This window comes from Suillus clintonianus (assembly GCF_016758775.1).
Source record: "Suillus clintonianus strain FC179 chromosome Unknown DEU56scaffold_20, whole genome shotgun sequence".
In the NCBI taxonomy this organism is placed as follows: Eukaryota; Fungi; Basidiomycota; class Agaricomycetes; order Boletales; family Suillaceae; genus Suillus; species Suillus clintonianus.
Window position 1 is genome coordinate 474,457 of NW_024539244.1, and position 21,103 is coordinate 495,559.

At 46.8% G+C, this 21,103-nt stretch overlaps 7 protein-coding genes and 2 non-coding genes across 9 annotated transcripts; 5 read left to right on the forward strand and 4 right to left on the reverse strand.

The window, feature by feature from the left end:
* Positions 1-483: 483 nt before the first annotated feature.
* On the reverse strand, positions 484-4,375 carry DEU56DRAFT_754385 (uncharacterized protein; the record flags this gene model as incomplete). Its single annotated transcript, XM_041349815.1, has 13 exons — positions 484-558; positions 831-1,162; positions 1,199-1,505; positions 1,558-1,656; positions 1,771-1,869; positions 1,931-2,080; positions 2,126-2,547; positions 2,600-2,830; positions 3,025-3,064; positions 3,138-3,159; positions 3,734-3,876; positions 4,111-4,139; positions 4,243-4,375. 13 exons carry the CDS (start codon positions 4,373-4,375, stop codon positions 484-486), a joined length of 2,082 nt encoding a protein of 693 aa, XP_041210731.1.
* Positions 4,376-6,755: 2,380 nt separating this feature from the next.
* On the forward strand, positions 6,756-7,835 carry DEU56DRAFT_754386 (uncharacterized protein; the record flags this gene model as incomplete). Its single annotated transcript, XM_041349816.1, has 6 exons — positions 6,756-6,792; positions 6,923-6,978; positions 7,006-7,068; positions 7,130-7,256; positions 7,396-7,454; positions 7,605-7,835. 6 exons carry the CDS (start codon positions 6,756-6,758, stop codon positions 7,833-7,835), a joined length of 573 nt encoding a protein of 190 aa, XP_041210732.1.
* A 553-nt stretch (positions 7,836-8,388) lies between these two features.
* On the forward strand, positions 8,389-8,462 carry DEU56DRAFT_t51. Its single transcript has one exon. It is a non-coding gene; the product is annotated as a tRNA-Ile (tRNA).
* DEU56DRAFT_791279 (WD40-repeat-containing domain protein) lies at positions 8,430-10,707 on the reverse strand. The gene is made up of 5 exons (XM_041352647.1): positions 10,008-10,707; positions 9,482-9,959; positions 9,206-9,431; positions 9,015-9,154; positions 8,430-8,964 (listed from the first exon to the last, which is right to left on the reverse strand). Exons 1-5 carry the CDS (start codon positions 10,672-10,674, stop codon positions 8,580-8,582), a joined length of 1,896 nt encoding a protein of 631 aa, XP_041210733.1. The 5' UTR covers positions 10,675-10,707; the 3' UTR covers positions 8,430-8,579.
* A 105-nt stretch (positions 10,708-10,812) lies between these two features.
* On the forward strand, positions 10,813-13,357 carry DEU56DRAFT_900164 (uncharacterized protein). Its single transcript, XM_041356505.1, has 9 exons — positions 10,813-11,033; positions 11,082-11,281; positions 11,338-11,791; positions 11,847-12,099; positions 12,150-12,233; positions 12,282-12,543; positions 12,600-12,676; positions 12,736-13,003; positions 13,132-13,357. The coding sequence occupies exons 1-9, from the start codon at positions 10,939-10,941 to the stop codon at positions 13,230-13,232; spliced, it is 1,794 nt and encodes a 597-aa protein (XP_041210734.1). The 5' UTR covers positions 10,813-10,938; the 3' UTR covers positions 13,233-13,357.
* A 66-nt stretch (positions 13,358-13,423) lies between these two features.
* DEU56DRAFT_791285 (SecY subunit domain-containing protein) lies at positions 13,424-15,244 on the reverse strand. Its single transcript, XM_041352648.1, has 6 exons — positions 15,183-15,244; positions 15,062-15,129; positions 14,726-15,005; positions 14,053-14,675; positions 13,613-14,000; positions 13,424-13,551 (listed from the first exon to the last, which is right to left on the reverse strand). The coding sequence occupies exons 1-6, from the start codon at positions 15,190-15,192 to the stop codon at positions 13,487-13,489; spliced, it is 1,434 nt and encodes a 477-aa protein (XP_041210735.1). The 5' UTR covers positions 15,193-15,244; the 3' UTR covers positions 13,424-13,486.
* A 154-nt stretch (positions 15,245-15,398) lies between these two features.
* On the reverse strand, positions 15,399-15,472 carry DEU56DRAFT_t52. Its single transcript has one exon. It is a non-coding gene; the product is annotated as a tRNA-Ile (tRNA).
* A 29-nt stretch (positions 15,473-15,501) lies between these two features.
* On the forward strand, positions 15,502-16,843 carry DEU56DRAFT_791287 (DNA polymerase delta, subunit 4-domain-containing protein). The gene is made up of 5 exons (XM_041352649.1): positions 15,502-16,014; positions 16,074-16,125; positions 16,178-16,265; positions 16,323-16,418; positions 16,477-16,843. Exons 1-4 carry the CDS (start codon positions 15,582-15,584, stop codon positions 16,398-16,400), a joined length of 651 nt encoding a protein of 216 aa, XP_041210736.1. The 5' UTR covers positions 15,502-15,581; the 3' UTR covers positions 16,401-16,418; positions 16,477-16,843.
* A 1,150-nt stretch (positions 16,844-17,993) lies between these two features.
* Positions 17,994-21,035, forward strand: DEU56DRAFT_239751 (FAD binding domain-containing protein). Its single transcript, XM_041345243.1, has 16 exons — positions 17,994-18,155; positions 18,210-18,485; positions 18,537-18,600; positions 18,653-18,706; positions 18,758-18,793; positions 18,846-18,899; positions 18,950-19,178; positions 19,233-19,289; positions 19,342-19,556; positions 19,606-19,678; positions 19,733-19,819; positions 19,876-19,917; positions 19,969-20,024; positions 20,074-20,201; positions 20,256-20,675; positions 20,728-21,035. The coding sequence occupies exons 2-16, from the start codon at positions 18,361-18,363 to the stop codon at positions 20,912-20,914; spliced, it is 1,827 nt and encodes a 608-aa protein (XP_041210737.1). The 5' UTR covers positions 17,994-18,155; positions 18,210-18,360; the 3' UTR covers positions 20,915-21,035.
* The last annotated feature ends 68 nt before the right edge of the window (positions 21,036-21,103 follow it).

Consider the following 21,103-nt stretch of genomic DNA (forward strand, 5'->3'; position numbering starts at 1 on the left):
TATGGTTGGTACACTGTTTTGAGGTGAATCATCTAAATTAGCTAGCTCAATGAACTGGGCCTTAGACATGATAATTGCCGAAGACCACTATATTATTTTCTTCAATTTGGAATGACACATTTAAAGAAGACAGGTCCTCCAATGCAACTCTCCTTCTAGCTCCCTTTCCTCCTCTTCCCTCAATAATTTTCACTATTTTCACTATTTGGTATGTTTTTTTTTGTATTCATCTTTCCACTCTGATTCTTCCTTCTAGTTCTCTTGCCTCTTCCTCCTGTATTTTTGCATGTTTGCCTGTTTTGTAGTTATTAGTTTACATATATTGTAGTAGTTGAAATATAATTTGTAATTATCGTTTTTTTTTAGTTTTACTATATTGGCAACAAACAGCTATTAAGAGATTCTTTTGTATTTTGAACTATAAGAGCTATAAGAGCTACAATAGTTGAAGTATATTTCACCAACTATAGCAACTTTAGAGAGCTATAGAGAGCTATATAATAGGCACTTGTCTATAGATCCTCTGGTGGCTTTGGGTACTATTGTGACTATATAGGGCTATATAGAGTTATATAGCAGAATAGTTTTTCCTGATGTATTGTATGGTTCTTACTAAACTAAGTATATGAATCACAGAGATATATTGCTTCACTAAAACCAGTATGCAAGACACTAGCTGTGGCAGGACAGGGACTGTTATCATTGCTGGGTGCAGTTGTATGTGTAAGTCAGCATTCACAACTCACTGCAGGTCCATCATCACATGCTCCCCCCATCTCACTCAGTCATCAACCACACCAGTCATGGCTCCGATTCAGACTCAGACATACAAAGTCTCTGTAGCAAATTCCTGGACAAAATGTGTTTCCCTTGTGGACATGTGTGGTGAGGAATGCTTGCCAACCAAGCTTGGTGAATTGTCCAACATCATGCCATTCCTTTTCTTCAAATGCCTCGACAGCTCGATTTCCAGGCATGTACTTGAGTGCTGAAAGCTTGGCTTGATTGCTGGCAGAGATGTTATACTTGATGCAGAATTCTGATAATAGGATGTTGTGAGACATGGTCACACTAGGAGACGACGAAGCTGAAGATGTTTCGCCAGGTGGTCCAGCAAGCGGAGGTCCTCCGAAGCCTTGAGTATGTCCTTGCATAGGAGGACCTGGATAGTAAGGTGGTATGGAATAGCCAAACCCACCAGTGAATGGGGGTTGTGGCATATATGGAGGATAGTAGTGTCCAGGATGAAATCTGTATCCAGGTGGACCTTGAGGAACATGAGGTACGTGTTGTGGCTGTGGAGCTGAAGGTGGCACCTGCGGAACCTGTGCATGCAGTGCCACCGCTGCAATCTGTTCTTTGTGATGCTGATGGTAAAATTCATCAAATGCTGAAATAGGTGTGTCTGATGCGGGTTGTGTGATTGATGATGGCATCTTCAATTTCTTGTCATCCGCAAAGTGTAATGATGTCGGAGGCATCAATGTGGTGGCCCTTCCAGCAGCCTAGAGATGTTTAGGTTAGATCTTCAGTTTTAATTGATCAATGAGAACTCACAATAGCTGTTGTCCACATGCTGATGCGCATCTGCGTGAGCTCAAAGTACGTGTTGTTGTTCTTAATATGCCATACACGCATGTGTGGAAATATCGGGCACTAACACCATGGGTAGAGTGTCTGAAGTTCCATCTCTGCCATCACTCGTTTGGCAGCCATCCCTTCCTGCAATGTGTTCGTCAGAGGTACAGTGCTATCATACTTATCACCTACAATTAGTGACTTTTTGGATGTCATACCCTGTTCTAGCCCAGCTTCGTCATCAAAATCTAATGGGTTTTTAACGCAGTCGGGGTTCCCTGTGTCCCAATCCTAGTCGACACAAAATCAGTGAATGAAGCAAAAGTAACTTGAATGTTAGCATTGTACGTACTTCTTCCTCCTTCACAGGCTTTGGAGTATATAACCAAACAATGACATTATCATTTGTCTGCTTTGCTCTGACAGCATCAATCAACACCTCGAAACCAGCTGCATTGGCAATCTTCTTGCAAGGTGCGTTTTGTGGGTTCTCAAACTTCCACTCAAATTTAGAGACAGGCAACATCATCAGTCAACATGGTAAGACATCTGCTACTGCCTCCTTGAAGTTCTGGAAAGTTTGTGACATGTCAGTTTTGAAAGGGCCTCTGGTTATTATTGCTGGGCCTTTCACTGCCTTGCTTGCTTTTTTCTCTGTGGTCGAGGATGCTGACCAGACTTGAACGTAGACTGTGAATGTTCGTGGTGCATCAGCATCTTCATCTGCCATGCCTTCACTAGCATCACTCAGTGGAACACTTCTCTCGCAGACTCTCTTTCCTCGCATTGTTGCTTTCTTTGACTTCCTGAGCAGCAGTTTGTCAATGACCTTGTCATCAACTAATCTCCGCTTCTTGCTGGGAGCCTTCAGTAACCTTTCATCAGCCGAGACGTGCTCAGCTAATTGCTTTCGCTTGCAAGAAACATCATGGCTCGAAGGGTCCATGTTGACGAATGTAAGTTCAGTACCTATCAAGACATCTCTGTTAGCAACAGGCAGGTAAAGTGTTGCTCGATATACCATCAATGGCTGAATTTATGCTGAACCTGTCCTCAGACTGATGATCTTCATCTTCTTCAATGGCACCCAGTTCTTTGACTTCTACTTCATTATCTTCAGCCTGTAGCTGGTCCTCTTCACCACTGAACAGCCATTCGGCCTCAGAAAGGTGTATTGTCTTGTCATTGTCGATAGCGGGCACAAGTGGACTTGGGTATTCGAGCAACTCATCCAGATTGTCTGGCTGCTTTACTGCAGGGAGTTTGAAAGAAAGCTTCTTAGCAGTGCTTTGTTTTTTTTTTGCCGTGGATACAGATTGGTGTGAGGACGTGAAATGAAAACAGTACTATGGCTGAAAAGACTTAGGTATTGTGTAGAATTGCAGGAAGTTGCGTCCTGGCATTGAAGACACGTCACGTCCAGTGATTTCCTTTTTTGTCACGCACGTGTGAAAAAATTGGCCAGTGCCATTACTTTTTCAAACTGCTGTAATAGATATAGCACATATGCAATAAAACACAGAATATGTTCCCATGTAATTAGTTCTAGGTGAACTGACTTGTAAAAATGATTCCCAGCATCTATTCAACAATATGAACAATGTATTAGGAGCCCAGGACCATAGGATAATATCCTGTTGCATGGTATGCCCCCCCCCTCTCTCCTAGTGATGGAAAGGTTCAGTTCCACATTCGAGGACCATGGAGAACCGAACCAAGGGTCCAGTTCTCTGTTCAAGAGATTGAGAACCATCTTGAACATGTCCAAACATGTCCAAACGCTGAATCTGAGTATACACTTTTGATGCAGTATGATTACTGTTAGTAACACTAACAGTGCATAAACTAATTATAGCTCAGCAACATTGTGTCAGCTTATTGATAATCAATCAACTTGTCTTGTTACCACCACACTGACACAATTCAATGTCAGAAATATTTCAAGCAATCTCGTGTTGTGAAGAACTCTGATTGCATCAGGAGAGTTCAGATTTACAGGTACTTTCTAGTGCAGGTTTTGTATCATTTGTACTAATAACTCAGTAGTCAAAACTCCATGTGGAGAGCACTCAAAGATTGAGCCAGGCACTGTTTGGGCCTTGGCGCACACCACACACAGACTCAAAAGTAAGCATTTCAACGTGAATTTACTAACTTTGTGTTCTCAATATGCTGCTGAATGACCAGTATGCTGTAGGTGCTAATGGTACTCTCCTTGATCCCAAGGATATTACCTGGTTTCACAATCTGGATGACAACACCCTGCTGCCCAGTACTTCTCACACATCTTTTCCATCCCTGCCATCACTGTCGCAGGATCATGTTGCTCTGCACGTGTTCCACACCCTGCATCTAAACTTACTGACCCCAATAATGCTGTTTTGGCAAAACACAAGTCCACACATCAAGTGGTCATTAGCGAGAGTGAGGACAAGTCCAATGAGGATGCAGTGGCTGAAGTCCCTGAATGGGATGATGACGAGGACACACGTACTGGTGATGCCCCCCCCCCCCCCCCCCCCATCGACGTACCAGCAAACCAAAGAGATGGGTGATGTAGACTGTGAGGTAAGTGTTACAGTAACATGGCCCCCCTATCTTTTTCTCACCCTTTCACCCTGTCACACCGTCACAACTATCACCTCTTCACGATGCTTGACGCACACTTCTTGATCTCCGCCAACCCTGACCTTCTGTGACAGAAGCTAGACGCTTCCTTGAACCCTTGATCTTCTGCCTCGCGGCTTGTACTTCTATTTCCCTTGATCTTCTCACAAACCCTGATCCCTGACCTCATGGTCATATACCCTCGACCCTACCTTCCTGATATATCTATCTTTAGTTCCCTGACCTGCCCTGAACACTGTTCCTATTCCCCTATATATAGTTGACTCCATTGTACTGTATTTCCCTAACTTGAATCTACTGGGTTTTACTGAACGATCACCTGATCTCTTGACCTTGATTATGAAACTGCTATACTCTTGGATCGCTATCCTTGAGTCAATATTATCTTTGATTCTCTTAGACTATCCGTCTTTGAGCCGATACCGATCTCTCGCCTAGACTTCATAGTCAACAGCAAAAACCTTCTTCGGCTGTCGCCTTAGAAGCTTACCTATCCTTCAGTCATAACCCGACGGCTGAGGCCACCGAGTATACTGACACTCCGACCCTTGATTGATAACTTAGAGGAAGTACTCTCTTCGTTAACCATCCCAGTTCGAATACGACTTCTGTCGTAACAGTAAGTGAATCTTTCGAGTTGCTGCCTTCTAACAAATTGATTTCTCTGCGCAGGGTGCCAAATGTCATAAAAGTGACTTGACAGCATATATTCGGACCATTTTCACCCGTGAAGTGAAAGCTATCAACCCTGATACTGGCAAGGGAGAGGATGGGCACTGGTGTGAGATTTGCAAGTGAGTTTTGGACATTTTATGCTGCTTCACCTCTATTAAATTGTGCTTTTCAGGGAAAATGGGGTTGCCCGCAAGTTTAGTTTTTTGAAGGGCAGTGTCACTTCCCTTCATGCTCATATTCGAAGGTAAGCTGTCTGTTATATTTTCCACATATATACCTGACAGTGCATGCTTTTCAGGCATAAGGATCATACAAAGCTCTACAAAGATTGTTGCTACAAGCATGGAGTTGAGCCACACATGTGTGCACTACCTTCAGATGACATGCTATATGTGATCATTATTAGCTACTCACTTACCATTTCCGCACTATCTCTTATCTTGACATCACCTTCGACACCATACGCTATAGAAGCTTCTTGTGTTCCACACCACATGACATTTCCACATGTCGATCCTCCGGTACAACTTAGCTAATCACTATGTTACATATGCATAGTCTTTAGTCTCACACCTATCTTGTACTGATGTACCTTAGCTCATTCCTCGCTAAGTACTACCAATATAGTCTTTAGTCTCACACCTATCTTGTACTGATGTACCTTAGCTCGTTCCTCGCTAAGTACTACCAATATAGTATTGTCTCATAACATTACTGAGCTCATTCCTCGCTAGTGTATAATTGTGATCTGTTGTGTTTCACTATGTATCTAACAAAGATTCTGATTTTAGCTCTAATCAGAAGACTTTGGGCGGTGCAGTTGTAAAAGAGCATCGTGTACCAGCATTCACTACTGCTGGATTGCTGGACTACATTGTGGAACTGATTATTGCCGAAGATGAAGCCTTCCAACTTGTGGATAAGGGCGCTGTGGGTACAACAATGCTGCTGAGGTGCTGGGAAATTTTGGGTCTTGATGGCCTAGGCTAGTTCGACCCTAAAGGATCTCTGCTCCAGGCTCAGTGCTCACAGAGAAAAAGACATCAAGAATAAAGACTGTGCACTCAGACAGACTCAGACTGGTACTGGTGAAAGATTGACTGGATTATGTAAGCAATAAGAGTGCCAACATAAAGTAAGTAAAGTATCAATTGTGAGGCCAGAGTCTGGAGGTTTCCTACAGTGCTTTTCGGCGACTTCTCACATACACTTGCCCAGGTCTCTCTGAGAAAGATATCCCACACCTGCATAAAGTACAGGATGAGATTGTTTGTCGTGCTAAAATAGTCGAGTCTTTTGTGAGTGTCTCAAGGAAATTCCTGGGCAAGTGTCCTTCACGTGTGATTCTTGGACTTCGGACAGTGGCAATCCATACCTGTCTGTCACAGTGTGAGAAAGTAATCTTGAGAAGTCCGTAGAAAGAGACTACCGATCTGGATGAGTGCAAGTATGTTTGCTTGTCCCAAGGGGATTTCTACTGAAAGATACTCTCCATGATAAGGTGAAGGAATCAAGCCTGTGGGCTTATGATCTATCCAACCCGCTATGGATGCGGAATGGAAGGACTTGTAATAGGCGGAGTCCGATGCAAGGACAGATAACTTGGAGCAGATGCCTAGCAGTATGGCTATGAATCTACGAAGTTTCTAGGGTTCAAGGTCTCAAGGTCTCAAGGTCTCGATGTAACGAGCTACCGGTAGTAATCCACGGTACAGACAAGGAGCACAAAGTATGGAGAGAGCGAGAGCACAAAGGGTCCATGCTGGATCCGTGGAGCGAAAGACTAAGGGGACTTAAGATCACACAAACTTAAACACTAAGTCCAAGGGAGTAGAAGGAAGTAGTATTGTCAGAGGTCAGTGCGACTATTTAACATGATCTGTAAGAACTCAGAAAGTCCTAAGCATAGCGGTAAGTACAGGCAAGTCCACAGCAGGATAATATGTAAATGATGACAAGCGGCCTCATGCATGGGAACGCACATGTAATACGGACTGAGGATGATCAGAGTGACAAAAAGAGATTAATGACGCACCAATAGGGATGGACGTGCATGAACAGGATATGGATGGACAGAACCCGAGAGATCCTGATGATGTCCGCTATGGAATGCATATCCATTAGGTGCATGTTGGGACGGATACCGACAGAAGTGAGCAGATGACCATGGAAATGATACCTGACCAGGTGAGCTCCAAATGATGTATAATCAACCATTGTGAGGCCAGAGTACAGATGGTTCCTACAGTGGAAGGACACCAACCCTTTGATTGATTATGATGAGTATGGCTATGACTTGGCAGTGTTCTTTTCATTCACACAGCACATACAATACACCAAGACTGGTAAATTGGCATTTATATCTGAGTATCAAGGTGTGCAAACAATATACCAGTGTGCGCTGAGACTGACACAATACCTTTAAAATTAGGGAGTACAACACTGACCCTCAAATTCTGACACATCCATGAGTTGCTTGAGTGTTGGGCTCCTTATGTTGATCTGACACATCAGATAGATCGGTCGGTGATGGCTGCTATGATATTTTGGGGGATGGAAACATCGAGACAACTGTGAGTCAGTTTGAGAAGGAGAATGTGAAACTTAGAATTTTCTTCTTGGAACCGGGACTTAGTACTTTCTTCTTGGAAACAAATACAGAGTGATGTAGCCATTGGATAGTCATACAGGGCACTAACTGACACACTTGTCCAAGAAACCAGAATTCTCAATGGTCCATTGGGTCCCCTGTCCATCCGCCTGTCTGCCTCATTGTAGCAACAATACTACGAGCCGCACTAGGAGGCAAGTGTTGGAGATGTTGGAGAGAGCAAATGAGAGAAAGAGGAAAAATGGGAAAATGGGGAGACAAGGAAATAGTGAATCCCGGAATGGCACCTAGTGGAACTGTGACAGCCTCATACAGAGGAAGAGCCATGTCATATCCTCCATAATCATTAACTGCCCCAGTTCACCAAAACAGTGGCAGAGCCAAGTCATAGCCACTCAGGCTGTTGGTTCTGTATGCCATCTGCAAGGCTTCGAGCTTCCTTGGTGTTTGTACCTCACACCTCCAAAGGAACAAGCCGCAAAAAAAATGCTATGTTTGGTGCTATTGTGGTCAGCCGGACCAGGCAGACACACCAGACTTTTGAGAAATCCGGTGCCCTCCACTTGTCAAGGGTGCACGGTGTTCCAATTATGTGACTGCCTTATTTGGAGCATGTCACACCCAGTAACAGAGCACGTACATTATACACCGGCGGTTTGGGAGTTTTCCTCTATGCAAGATTTGTTTTGAAATGCTATTATATCAAAATGTGCAGTGAAAATACCAAATTGATCAATAACATTTCGAAATAAGTCTTGCATAGCAGAAAACTCCCAAACCGCCGATGTGTTAGGCTCCATTAAATCTTTCTCGACTGACCACTTCCCACTGGAGTAAACACAGTGTGTGTTTGGAATGGAGGATGCCTTTGAGGTATGATGGCCTTCCTATCCATCGGCCGACTAGCTCAGTTGGTTAGAGCGTCGTGCTAATAACGCGAAGGTCTTGGGTTCGATCCCCACGTTGGCCATATTTTTTGTACACCATCCTCCCCACCTGAATCCATCAAACCAAACCAGATTCAATTAATGCTTGGTACAACGTACATTCATCACAATCTTACATCCCTACAACGAGTCATGAAAAATCATCTTTCCTTGGGTTTAAAAGTCCAAATCTCTATAACCGTCTTCCCAGCCCTCTTACACATAATTGCACATGTCCCCTTCTTATAAGCAACCTTCCACACGCTCTCACACCGCTCACTCAAATCCCTAACATACATCCCGTTCTGTGTCTCAAACACCCTCACCCTTCCATCGTTGCCACCCGTAATAAGAAAATTGGCGTCGAATTGGAGTGACGTGACGCTGGAGTCGTGGGCTGCGAGACGTTGAAGGGCGCTGAATGAGCGGAGGGAGAATGTGATGACGCGGCCGTCGGAACCGCCTGTTGCAAGGAGGCTTGTGGTAGTGCTTAGTTGGAGTTGGCAGACCAGGGCTGTGTGGCCTGTGAGTTGAGCGACGCAGTTTCTGTAGATGAATGAGTAAGATTGTGTCAGATTGTGCGACGGTGTATTTACCCTGTGGTTGCGTCCCACACTCTGACGATGGTATCCATTCCCCCTGAAGCGACAAGGTTACCGTCGATTGCGATGGAGTAGATTTGATGACTGTGACCTCGGAGGACTCGTAAGCATTCACCGGTATCAACGTCCCAAATCTACAAACTCAAGTCAACATCATATGCACCCGCTCCAGAAATAACACTTACTCGACATGTGGTATCATAACTTCCACTGACGACCTTGTTGCCACATACGTCGAGACATCTTACGCTCGCAGTGTGGCCATGGAGTACGCGGAGCATAACACCCTTCTGTATGTTCCAAACACGTAGAGTGGAGTCTCGAGAGCCTGTCACTGCGATCGGACGGTTGTGCAGTACTCGGGCGCATCTGACTGTAGCGGTATGCCCACGGAGGACGTAGATGCAATGGCTAAGCGCCGGTAAGCCTATAAGTCTAGCATGACGAACCCAGACACCTACCCAGATCTGGCGTCCCAAACGCGTAGCGTCTTATCGCAACTAGCACTGACAATGATAGAGTTGGGCTGGCCCCATCCTTCGCTGGTACAGCAAATATCGCTCGGCTTCGAGGAGTCGCCTCCAACGCTCGCTGGGCGTCGCATTCGCCTTGGTCTGTCGATGCCGAGGGCGGTCTTTAGGCCAGCGGGTACGACTGGATCATCTGCATCATCCGGGTAACCATCTTCATCCATCTCTCCACGACCCCAATACCCGCCACGACAGACGAGATTAACTGCCCATACGCCTTGCTCGTGTCCCACAAGAGTTCGGCTGAGTACGCCTGTGATTGCGCTGAACATGTGGATCTTGGAGTTTGCGAGGCCGACGACTACCCATTCGGTGTCGAGGGCAACGGATGTGATGACACCGCTGTCGGGTGTTGGGATGGGCATGCGGTGAGCGCGGAGGATGCTACCGCCCTTTCTCAGATTGAGCACTTCATGGTTTATTAGTGACGACGCGCGGGGTAAGAAGTGATCCGTACTTGTACCATAAGCACGCCTGAAATATTCCTGATGAGAAAACTGAGTTCTTGGAAGAAGAAGTTCATCGGAGGAGTATGGTCCCCAATGTGATACAGAGGGTTCTTGCCGTTTGAGTCGATCTCGCGCGGTGAGCCATGGATCGATTGGATTCGAACCGAATTTATCCATTTCGTCCCAAGATTCGTCGTCTTCCAAGACTTTAGTGCCCGTCTTGTCTTCTGTATCAGCCCGGAAGCTGTAAGTGTCACATAAGACCTTCCATAGCCAGTCATCTGAGACGAGGTCGTGCCAACGTTTGCAGACTTGACTTGCGCGTGCGAGAGTGCGTGGGTCGTCAACATAAGCTAGGATGTGGAGGGCGAGTTCTGCGGGTAGTTCTGTTAGGACATCGCGTTTGAGCATGGGGGTGATTGTTTGGGAGATGAAGCGGAGTTCGGCTGGGGAACATTCGTGGAGGATGGAGACGAGGTATTGTTTGCGAGAGGCGGGATTTCCGGTTAGATTTGAAAACTCGGATGGGATTGAGGGATCGTAAGGGGATGGGGATGTGTTTCGGGTGCTTGAATCGGGGTAGAAGGGGGAGGGAAAGGATGGTCGAGGTGAAGGAGCTGGAGTGGGTGGTGATACGATCGGCATGAAACTGCCAACTCTTTCATCCAGAGTCATGTTCGCAGTGAGGCAAGCAGTGTAGCGTGAGGGTCAAAGCCAGGAGGCGCCCATTTTTAGCAAGAGTGTATCCACGTGACTCTATGGTAACCACGTGACTTAGGAATATTCATCCATCGTCGTCGTCGGCGTTCGCAGAGAACTCAGAACACACTCGACTTGCCCATTTTCAAAACTGTTCAACTAGGCCTTTGAGCGCTCAGGGGACTCCCGGGTTCATATACCTCCATCTTGATTCTTTCACTCATCCGTAGGCTTGCTCTGATGACAAGAAAGAAGACTCAGGCAAAGAAAAAGCAGGCCCCCCAGGCTGCAGCTGCCACACAGCAAGCACAACGTCCACAGACCAATGGCGTAAAGTATGATCTCACTTCATCTAATTACATACAACTCACTTCCTTCTTTAGCCAAAATGAACCTCCTGCTGAGAGCCCCCCACCTCCGGAACCTACATCCCCAGTGTCACCCTCAACTTCTAGCACCACAACCAATGGCTTCCCTATTCCTCAAGAGGGTCCTTCTGCAGATGACGTTAAAGAGCGCGGTAACGTTGCCTTCAAAGCAAAACAATACACCGAGGCTATCGAACTCTATACCAAGGCTATCGGTATAATCCCCCCATCCACCCCCTCTCCCTCCCACCACTGATAAAACTATCTCCAGACATTAAACCCACGGAACCATCATATCTGACTAATCGCGCTGCCTCATACATGGCTTTAAAGCGTTTCCGCCCCGCACTAACAGATTGCCAACAAGCAGCTACACTTCAATCCGCCGAACCCTCATCCAAGACTCTCATCCGTCTCGCACGTTGTCAACTCGCACTTGGCTTATCAGAGCCTGCATTAACAACTCTACGCTCTGTTCTTGCTTTTGAGCCAACAAACGCTGCTGCAGTACAGCTAAAAGATAAAGTCCTTGAACTACAAGCTCATTTACGCAACTTCGAGTCTTCACGCACGCGAAAGGAATGGGGCATGGCACGCCTCGCATTAGATAAATGTCTACAAAGCATCGAAGGTGAGGGCGGCGAAATACCAACTCAGTGGCGTCTATGGAGAGTCGAACTCGAGCTCTCCCGAGGCAACTGGGATGCTGCAAACATTGCTGCAAAGTGAGTTTGACGTTATCACACCCGGGATCTTTGACCGTTGAGCACCGTCTTCCAGCGATGCTCTTCGATTAGAACCCAACTCCCCCGAAGTCCTTGCACTCCGTGGTCTTGTGCTCTTCCTCAGTGGTAAACTATCCCAAGCGCTGCAACACGTCGCTTCGGCGCTTCGGCTTGATCCCGCTCACGAGCCTGCCCAACAGCTGCGCAAGCGCGTAAAAGACGTTGAGCGCCTGAAGGAAGAAGGAAACACCGCCTTCAAAGGTAGCAGGCTACAAGACGCAATCGCACGATACACCGAAGCTCTTGACGTACGCTTCTCCTCATATCTCCAGCAACGATATTGATCATTTTCCTTCAGCGAATAGGTGAAGTCGAAGAAGAAGGCAAAGGTGGGCAAATCCGGGCCACTCTTCTCTCGAATCGCGCTACCACCCTCGTAAAGGTACATCATCTAAAATGTATCATACTACTTGGATTAACTGTCCTTTAGCTCGACCGGTACGAAGAAGCACTCGTAGATACTGAAGCCTCTCTTGCATTGTACCCGACATCTTTTAAAGCTCTCCGCACCCGCGCACGCATCAACCTCCATCTCGACAAATACGATGCTTCCATCGCAGATTTCAGAGCATCGATGGAACAAGCCGAGTTCGAAGGGGTCGAAGCTGACGTCAGGTCCCTCAGAAGTGAGCTCAAGAAAGCCGAAGCTGCGCTTAAGAGGAGCAAGACGAAAGATTATTATAGCATCCTTGGTTAGCACCTTCTCATCGTGCTATTGAAATGGGTCTCACGATTTGATTGGGTCCAGGTGTCGCTAAAGACTGCACCGAACTCGAAATCAAGAAAGGTTACCGACGAGAAAGTCTCAAACACCACCCAGACAAAGTCCGTCCCCCTTCCCCTCTTCCCACTCCTTCCCATGCAATGCTCATACTAACACACAGGGAGGCGACGAAGAAAAATTCAAACTAGTAGTAGAAGCAAACGCAGTCCTCTCCGACCCTCAACGCCGCGAACGCTACGACATGGGCGAAGACGAAGATGGACAGACGGAGGGTGGGATGGGAGGCGCTGGGGCGTTTAATACTGCTGATTTGGCTGAGATATTTTCGCAGTTTCAGGGTGGGGGGCCGTTTGGTGGGGGTGGAGGTGGGGGCCCATTTGGTGGTGGTGGGTTTGGTGGTGGGTTTGGTGGGCAAGGGGGCCAGGGGGGTGGGTTCCACTTCCATTCGGGGGGGAGGCAGCATGAGTTCCATTGAGTGGTTTTATATGAGAATTTTTTTGTTTTGTGTTGATTTCTTTTGAGTTTGAGTTTGGTGAAGGTGAAGGTGTGCTTCTAGCCTGTCACACAACGCGAGTGGGGGTGGCGACTGAGAAGCCACATACGGGCATGCAGCATATCACAGTGGAGAATCAGCTTGAAGATCATCGGATTTCTTGAACAGAAATCTCGTTTGTCCCCCTGGGGCACTCTGGGGTGCCACCTATTCGTCCATACGAATTTGTTCTCTGGATCGCACCTGCCCCACTATACCGTAGAAATAGATTCGTCTTCTTGCGTAGTCCACTCGTTCTGGTGGAGTGAATAGTCGAGGACTCATTCTCGTCGTCGCAATAACGATCGTCAGTCAGTGAGGTTTTGAATCAGGTCCATGTAATCAAGCAGAGACTCGACAACAGCTACACTTTCGGTATTTACATGAGGTCGCTCAGCGCTGCCATTTCGGATCCACCAGACTCCTTGATACCTATCTCCCAGTCTAAAACGCAAGACGTACGTCAGTCAGCACGAATGTCCTTTTCGGGGAACAAAGCACTTACAACTGTAGATAATCGTGACAGCCATCAGAATACCCGTTCCACTTCCAATAGCGCCCATGAGATCAGCGGCAACAGAAAGCAAGCCCAGAATAGCGCCTCCAAAAGCAGCAGCGGTTGGGATGACGCGCTTGAGTTCCTTGTACATCGAACCCTCACGGTGACCAGCCATGACCATCTGTTGGTCCTTGAGCTGTTTAGCGATCTCACGTGGGCCACTACCAGACACCTCGATCCAGGTCTTGGAGAAGAGCGCACAAGCAGAAACTATGAATGTGATATAGAGAAGTGTGTGGATGGGGTCGAGGAAGGCTTCTTTGATGGTGTGAGGGGGCGACATGTAGTATGCGAGACCGGCTACGGCCCGGAGCTGGGGAGAGTCTTCTAGAGGCTGTAATACACATTCAGTACATGCTAAAATCATCAAGTTATTGATGACCGACCTCCCAGACGCCAAGAATCTTGACCAAGATGTTGGAGGGGAAGCGCGTTGCGAGCATTTGCGACAAAATAAACACGTTTGATGTAAGTGCGCTCTGGAGCATGATGGGCATGTTGCTGGTATAGAATAGCTTGACGGGGTAGCTGCCGCGCTGACCACGGAATCTGTTGCTCTTGACGGGGATTTCAATGCGGAAGCCCTGCATGTAAATGACAGCGGCAAACACGATGACAGTCGCAAGGAGGTTCATGACGTTTGGGAGCCTGTCACGCCAGAACGCCTCGCGGAGTGCACGTCCCTTGTCGTTCCACGTGAAGAGGAGGTGGAAGAGCGCGATGATGGCGCCTTCGAACTCAGGACCACGGCCAGTATTGACAGTTGTGGGCGAGAAAGCCTTCCAGATGATGGATTCGCAGATGTTGGTCGCAATGAAAAGGGAAATCCCCGATCCGAGACCGTAACCTTTCTGAAGGAGCTCGTCAAGGAGGATAACAATGAGGGCAGCAGTGACGAGTTGAATTATGAGGAGAAGGCAAACACCAGCACCGAGATCACTTGGTTGTCCGTATAGACCTGTCAAGACGTATACAGTAGCCTGGCCAAGTGAAATAATCAAAGCAAATACTGAAACAAGCATGTCAGTAAGGTTCGGAAAGCAGCGAAATGACACGTACATTTTTGTGCACCGCTGAACAGTGCGCGGTCTTCCTTCAAGCTGAAGTCGACCTCGATTAAGTTTGCGCCAGCCAATAGTTGCATGATCATTCCGGACGTAATGATAGGGCTTATACCGAGCTCCATGAGGGTTCCACGGTTGGAGGCAAGGATGACACGCATCCAGTATAGAGGGTCAGACGAATCTGAAGACATGATGCCATATAGTGGTACTTGAGAGCAGACCAGGAAAATAAGTAGTGTAACGGCGGTCCATAACAGCTTTTGGTTGAAAGGAACCTAAAAACGAAGGAACTTGATTGGCTCTGATCTACAAAGGTGCGTATAGCACATACCTTACGATCTGGTGAAGAAACCTCTGGTAGGAGGGGAAGGAATGGTCGGACGAGATTCAGAAACCGAACTGTCAACTACAGTCAGTACCATCATGAGTCGACTAATATATTTTAAACTTACATGCGCTCATCGTGTAGCTTGAAGAGCGGACGAATAAAGAAAAAGAAATGATTCGGAAGGCGTTTGGATTTTGTGGGATTATACAAACCGAAACTCCTTACGTGGCACATGACAAACAATAACAAATACTTGACCCCTAAGCTAATTACAAGGTGCGACCGTACGTTTTAGGTTTAGTGCTGGATTTGGATTCACGTTTGATGAGGCCAAAAAATATGGCCAACGTGGGGATCGAACCCAAGACCTTCGCGTTATTAGCACGACGCTCTAACCAACTGAGCTAGTCGGCCGTTGTGAAATGAACTCATCCAAATATAATGACGAACACATAGCCAAAGCTCAATGTGAGACTTGTTATTACGGCCCCCTGTCAACCCTTAAATTCGAACCAAGTCCACAATGACCTCCACAACAAAGAAGTCAAGCTCACGAAACAATAATGGTTCAGCCCTCAAACAAGGCACCTTGGCATTTTCCAGTGCCAAACGCACAAATTCACACACGACTACTAAGACGAAGGGACCTCCCCCCGCACGACGGTCATCTTCTTTGATTGAAAAACAGAGAATTGAAGATGAGGAGATACACAACGAAGAGGACAGTTACGACGTGCTTGAGATATCTTCAGAAGAGGAGTACTCGCCAGCATCTGTGAAGCGGAGTGGAGATCTCAATGTCACGAAAGCATCAAAATCTAGTTCAGTGAAGAGGCTAAAGGATGAACCGCCTGCTGTCAAACCTGCGGAGAAATGGTCGAGTTTAGATGTGTCAGACAAGAACTTCCGCAAGCTCTATGGACAAGTACGAGAAAAGATGGGCCACCTTGAACCGAGTGAGTCACCTATATGCGCCTCTATCGTCCACGAGGTTAAAGTGGCAACGTATGATTAGTTCATGCCGAAGGGCAGAATAAAATCCATCAGATACTCCGTGTGTTTGACATGTACGTTTACTACGCACGTTCCTAAGGGGCTAGACTAATGAGCTTTTGTTAGGTCATACGAGTATGGTCCGTGTGTCGGCATGACACGTCTTGAGCGTTGGGAGAGAGCTGCTTCGTTTGGTCTCAACCCACCTGAAGAGGTATGTGCATGCCTGTCATTACGCTTAAATTTAAATGCACTCTTGCTTTGCGATCAGGTTCGGCAAATTCTCTCAACCCGAGAAGGAGTCGAAATGGATGAATATTCCCAATGCGTTCTCTACGGAGAAGTGTAACTTTGACAACTATTCAGTGTAAGTACATGTGTTCACCCCTTTCGATGAGTGTGTGGCTCATGAATATCTCCGTAAGTCTAAAAGTTCCTACCGCGTTATACCCGGGGCCGGTGTAGGTTTAGGATATCGGTCACGCGCGTCGCCGCGGATGCTCCCGGACATCCATCACGCGATAGGCTCCACCATCACACCGAAGGTCGTTGTGTACTTGTTTCGTACCCCTCTGTTGTACTGATCCCCGCTGTTACTCCTCACTTGCTATATTGCCATTCGTTGCGCATCCAAGTCGGGATGATCGATCTCACGGGAGCAAGCCTCTCGAAGACCACTTTATCATGTCAGGCCCAGTCTTTTTTCAAATCTGCTGTACGCCGCTGTCATGTACGAAAAGGATGGTCCCGGCTGCTTGTTAAGAATAAGATGGGGAGCGATATCATTCTCAGGATGACCAATGACCATCCGACAACTAGAGCTAACATCTGCTGGCGCATGCAAATTTAAATTTGAAGTCAGGGCCGAGGGCACCTGATATGAGCCGATGATAATGAAATCAGGCGAGCTTCATAGAACATTAGAACTTGGTAGAACCAACAAATTTGACGAACTTCGAATCATTTCTGCCATCAAAAGCGTTATCACGAGGAAGTGGGTGGATTAGTCAGCAGTAAAGAGCACTTGTATGCGAAATAGTTACACCGACTCACACACAGACATCATCCAAACTTCAAGTTGCTCATTGGTCAGATTCCCTCGCCCAACGTTCGAGAATATCGTTGACAATCAATACTCAGTGTCATTTGCAATGTTGAGCTTTCCTGCTTGTGCTCGAGAAGCAATAATGCTAGCCTTTCGGTAAAATTGCTTGGACGTACTCCGGATTCCGGATTAATTGATTTTTGATTGGTAATCGCCGCACAGGGACAGCCAGGGACTCAGGCCCCGGGACTGATCATTTCGGAGGATTCTCAGAGAGCTTTGTATCGCTCTAAAGCCCATTTGATGCGGCTGCCGGTAACCGTAGCTCGTCCTTGCCATGACTCGGTCTGTCAGTATCATGTGGTGAGTACACGGTTTGAATGGCGTCATGAACGTGAACAGGGGGAGTCACTTCCATTGTTTTGAATGCGGTCCAGATCACACAGTTTAGGTTTAACCTTCGGCGCGCGATTTATAGACGAGTCTATGTATTTCACAGCGTTTCTCACAGAGTCCCACTCAAGCCAAATCTCGCTATCTTCCAATCCCTCCATCTGTCTATGGCCTGTGACAAGGTCGGCTAGACTGTCAATTTTTGGTGGACTTGATCACGAGGAACCCAGAGCGACGTTGCGTCACCCAAAACTCAGACACAGTTTTTTGCCAGCTCCTTTACTCCTTGTAAAATCTCAACAACCGACCACATCGACGCCACGTTCCAGCGCGGGACTTTTATTCTGGTGGTTCTCCCATCAAGCGCTTGTCTAACGCATTATGAACAACTACACATTTCAATTAAGGAATTCCTATTGAAATGTGTCACGGGTATACTGTTTGTAGGATGGAAAAATTCGATCGCCTGCCACATACTCTTATCCGGAGATTCCGCGGTCGGGGATTGAAGTATGCGCTGCTGCTGCTACTCTGAGATAGGCTGATATATATATCCCAATGTCTGTCAATTGCTCTCACGAAATCCTCTGAACATTGTGGATACGATACTTTGTGCCCTAATTCTCGGGTCCTCTCCGAGTCCGGCATTTCATGCAGATGGTTTTGGTAAGCACGGGTTTAGTCTCAACTCGCACAATTATTTGACTTGGCATCTTCCAGGGGTAATTCATCATGACTGTTTACTTACCCGTGGGTTCGCGTGCCAACTCTCGGCCGTTCTCAAGAATGCTCTCTTAAGGATCAGAATTCCCGCACCTGCACCCCTATATAAAGACGTTAGACGTTTTCTCCCATGATTTAGTCGTTCAAAATGCCTGTCCCCGTCGCGCGCCACTCTGAAGTCGATGTTCTCGTTGTTGGGGCTGGCCCCGCTGGGCTCATGTGTGCGAATGCGCTGGCAAATGCGAGAGTAAACGTACGGGTCGTTGATAAAAGGTAAATGGGTCGATGGCTATCGACATTCCTGCTTAATTGATTGTCCATCAGGGCTGCTAGAGTCACCACCGGTCAAGCTGATGGGCTTTCACCTCGAACTATTGAAGTCTTTCAGGTGAATATGCTTCTTTGCTGACTGATTATAGCTCCATACCAATTAAATTTAGAGTTATGGACTTGCAGAGCGACTTATAAGGGAATCTGTTCAAGTTCATTTAGCAGTACGTCCTTCAACAGGGGCTTGCCGAGTGTACAACTCATTGTATCCTTAGGCCTTCTACAACCCTTCCTCGTCCGGCGGCATCGAGGTTCGTAAGTTTCGCAATCAACAAGGAACATTCGCTGAATGTCCGCCATTAGCTTACAAGCCGAGCACCAGATGTGACAGCTCCGTCTGCAAGATACCCATTCGAGGTGCGCTCGTCATTTAGAGAGACATTTTATACAAGCTGAACGAAATGAAGGTTGCACTCCATCAAGGAGCCATTGAATCTATTTTCTTAGATTCCATGAGGGCCCTCGGTGTCGAGGTTGAACTATCAACGTCACCCACTTCGATAGAGATCTCCAAAGACGAAAATGAGTTGACGGATCCTGCATCATATCCAGTGCGCGTTGTGCTCCAAAAAGACACACCCGAGGGTGAACCACAAGAAGAGATTGTCCATGCTAAATATGTTGTCGGAACTGATGGTGCGTTCCAAAGATGTATGTCCATCTGGCCAACTTAATCATTTTCCTTGATAGGCGCTCACTCGTGGGTTCGTAAACACTTCGATATTTCGATGGATGGAGAACAGTCTGGTGAGTATCTTTCTCATTTTAGGCTCTCAGCATGCTCAATCCCGATTGATAGAATACATCTGGGGTGTCTTGGACATGGTACCTGACACTGACTTCCCGGACGTTAGGAATAAGAGCCTTGTACATTCCAACCATGGCTCAGTTCTTCTTATACCTCGAGAAAAAGATCGCCTTCGCGTATACATGCAACTAGAGGACAAAGATATCATAAATCCAGCGACAGGTAGAGTAGATAAAGAGAGAATGGGTCCAGATCAGATGCTCGAAGTAAGCGTTATTCGTCCGATGGATCAGCATTCATTAACGTTCTCCTTAGGTTGCTCGAAAATCGATTCAGCCTTACAAGCTTACCCCGACAACTGGGATTTTGTGGTGGACACTATATATCAGTATGTGTCTGACCCACTTGCTATGAAATGTTTGTTTGACGATTTTTTCTCAAGTTGGGCAACGAGTGGCCTCTACTTTTTCCATCAAAAATCGAGTACTTATCGCCGGTGATGCTTGCCACACACACTCTCCGAAAGCAGGTAAGTGTCTCACATCTGACCCCTCCACCTCAGTCTAGTTACAATGGCATTCTCAGGACAGGGAATGAACGCAAGTATGAACGATGCCCACAACCTAGGTGTGTTTTCTTTTTCCTGCGGTCTCGATTGAAGCTAAAGAGCTTTCTCAGCTTGGAAAATTGCCCTAGTTGTTCGCGGTTGGGCAGACACATCCCTTTTATCAACGGTAAGTTCTTGTACAGTCATTTGACTTCTTGCTCACGCACCACTGTTAGTACGAATCAGAGCGCCGTAAATTCGCATTGGACCTGATCGCATTTGATAAAATGTTTTCCACCCTTTTTTCTGGGAAGCCCTTGACTGAAGAAAACAGCGATGGGGTTGCGCATGAACATTTCATGAAGTGAGATTATACTACCAACAGTGTTACCCTGTTACTAATGTGGTGGGGTTATAGGACATTCCAAACGTTCGGAGGATTCACCAGTGGCATTGGGGTACATTATGGCCCTTCGGTTGCAGTTCTTGAGAAAAACCAGGAGCTGGCTAGTGGTCTCGTGATTGGTGAACGATTCCCTCCATACAAATTCATCCGTGCCGCAGACGCATGGCCCTTCGATATCCAGGACCTTCTTCCTTCGGACTTCCGCTTCAAAGTGATCGTTTTTGCTGGTGACTACAGTGATCCACTTCAGCACGCGAGGGTTGAGTCAATGGTTGCGGACATGCAGAAACCCGAGAGCTTCCTGAACCGTTATGCAGCACCTGGCGAGAGCTCTGCGAACCCGCGATTTGACATCATCACGATCGGCAAAGGCCGGAAGGAAGGATTTGAGTTCTTGAAGTTCCCTACACTTCTTCGCTCTCACTGGTCGAAGTGAGTGTTTAATTTATGTCATGTATGATAATATTGATTGAGGCGCTCTTAGGGTGTTTATCGATGACACTGATGTCACTGGTAGCTTTGGTGGACAAGGTTACTCATATTACGGAGTGGGCCCTGAGGGTGTACTGGCTGTGGTTCGCCCTGATGGCTATATTGGAACCATCGCGCCCCTGGATCATGTTGACGAGCTTAACGCGTATTTCGCGTCTTTCATGAAGATTCCTGCTTAATTTTAACGATATATCTTCTTTACATTTTGCTTATTATCTCCTAGGATCTTTCAAGGCAGTCTTGTATCATAGAGTCGACGTATCAGATGCATTAAAAACAAACAAACGATGCATTGCTGCAAAGTCATTATGCATGATAAGTTGATAACGGTTGTGGTTAGCGTAGAAGTTCGTGAGAAAACTCGACTG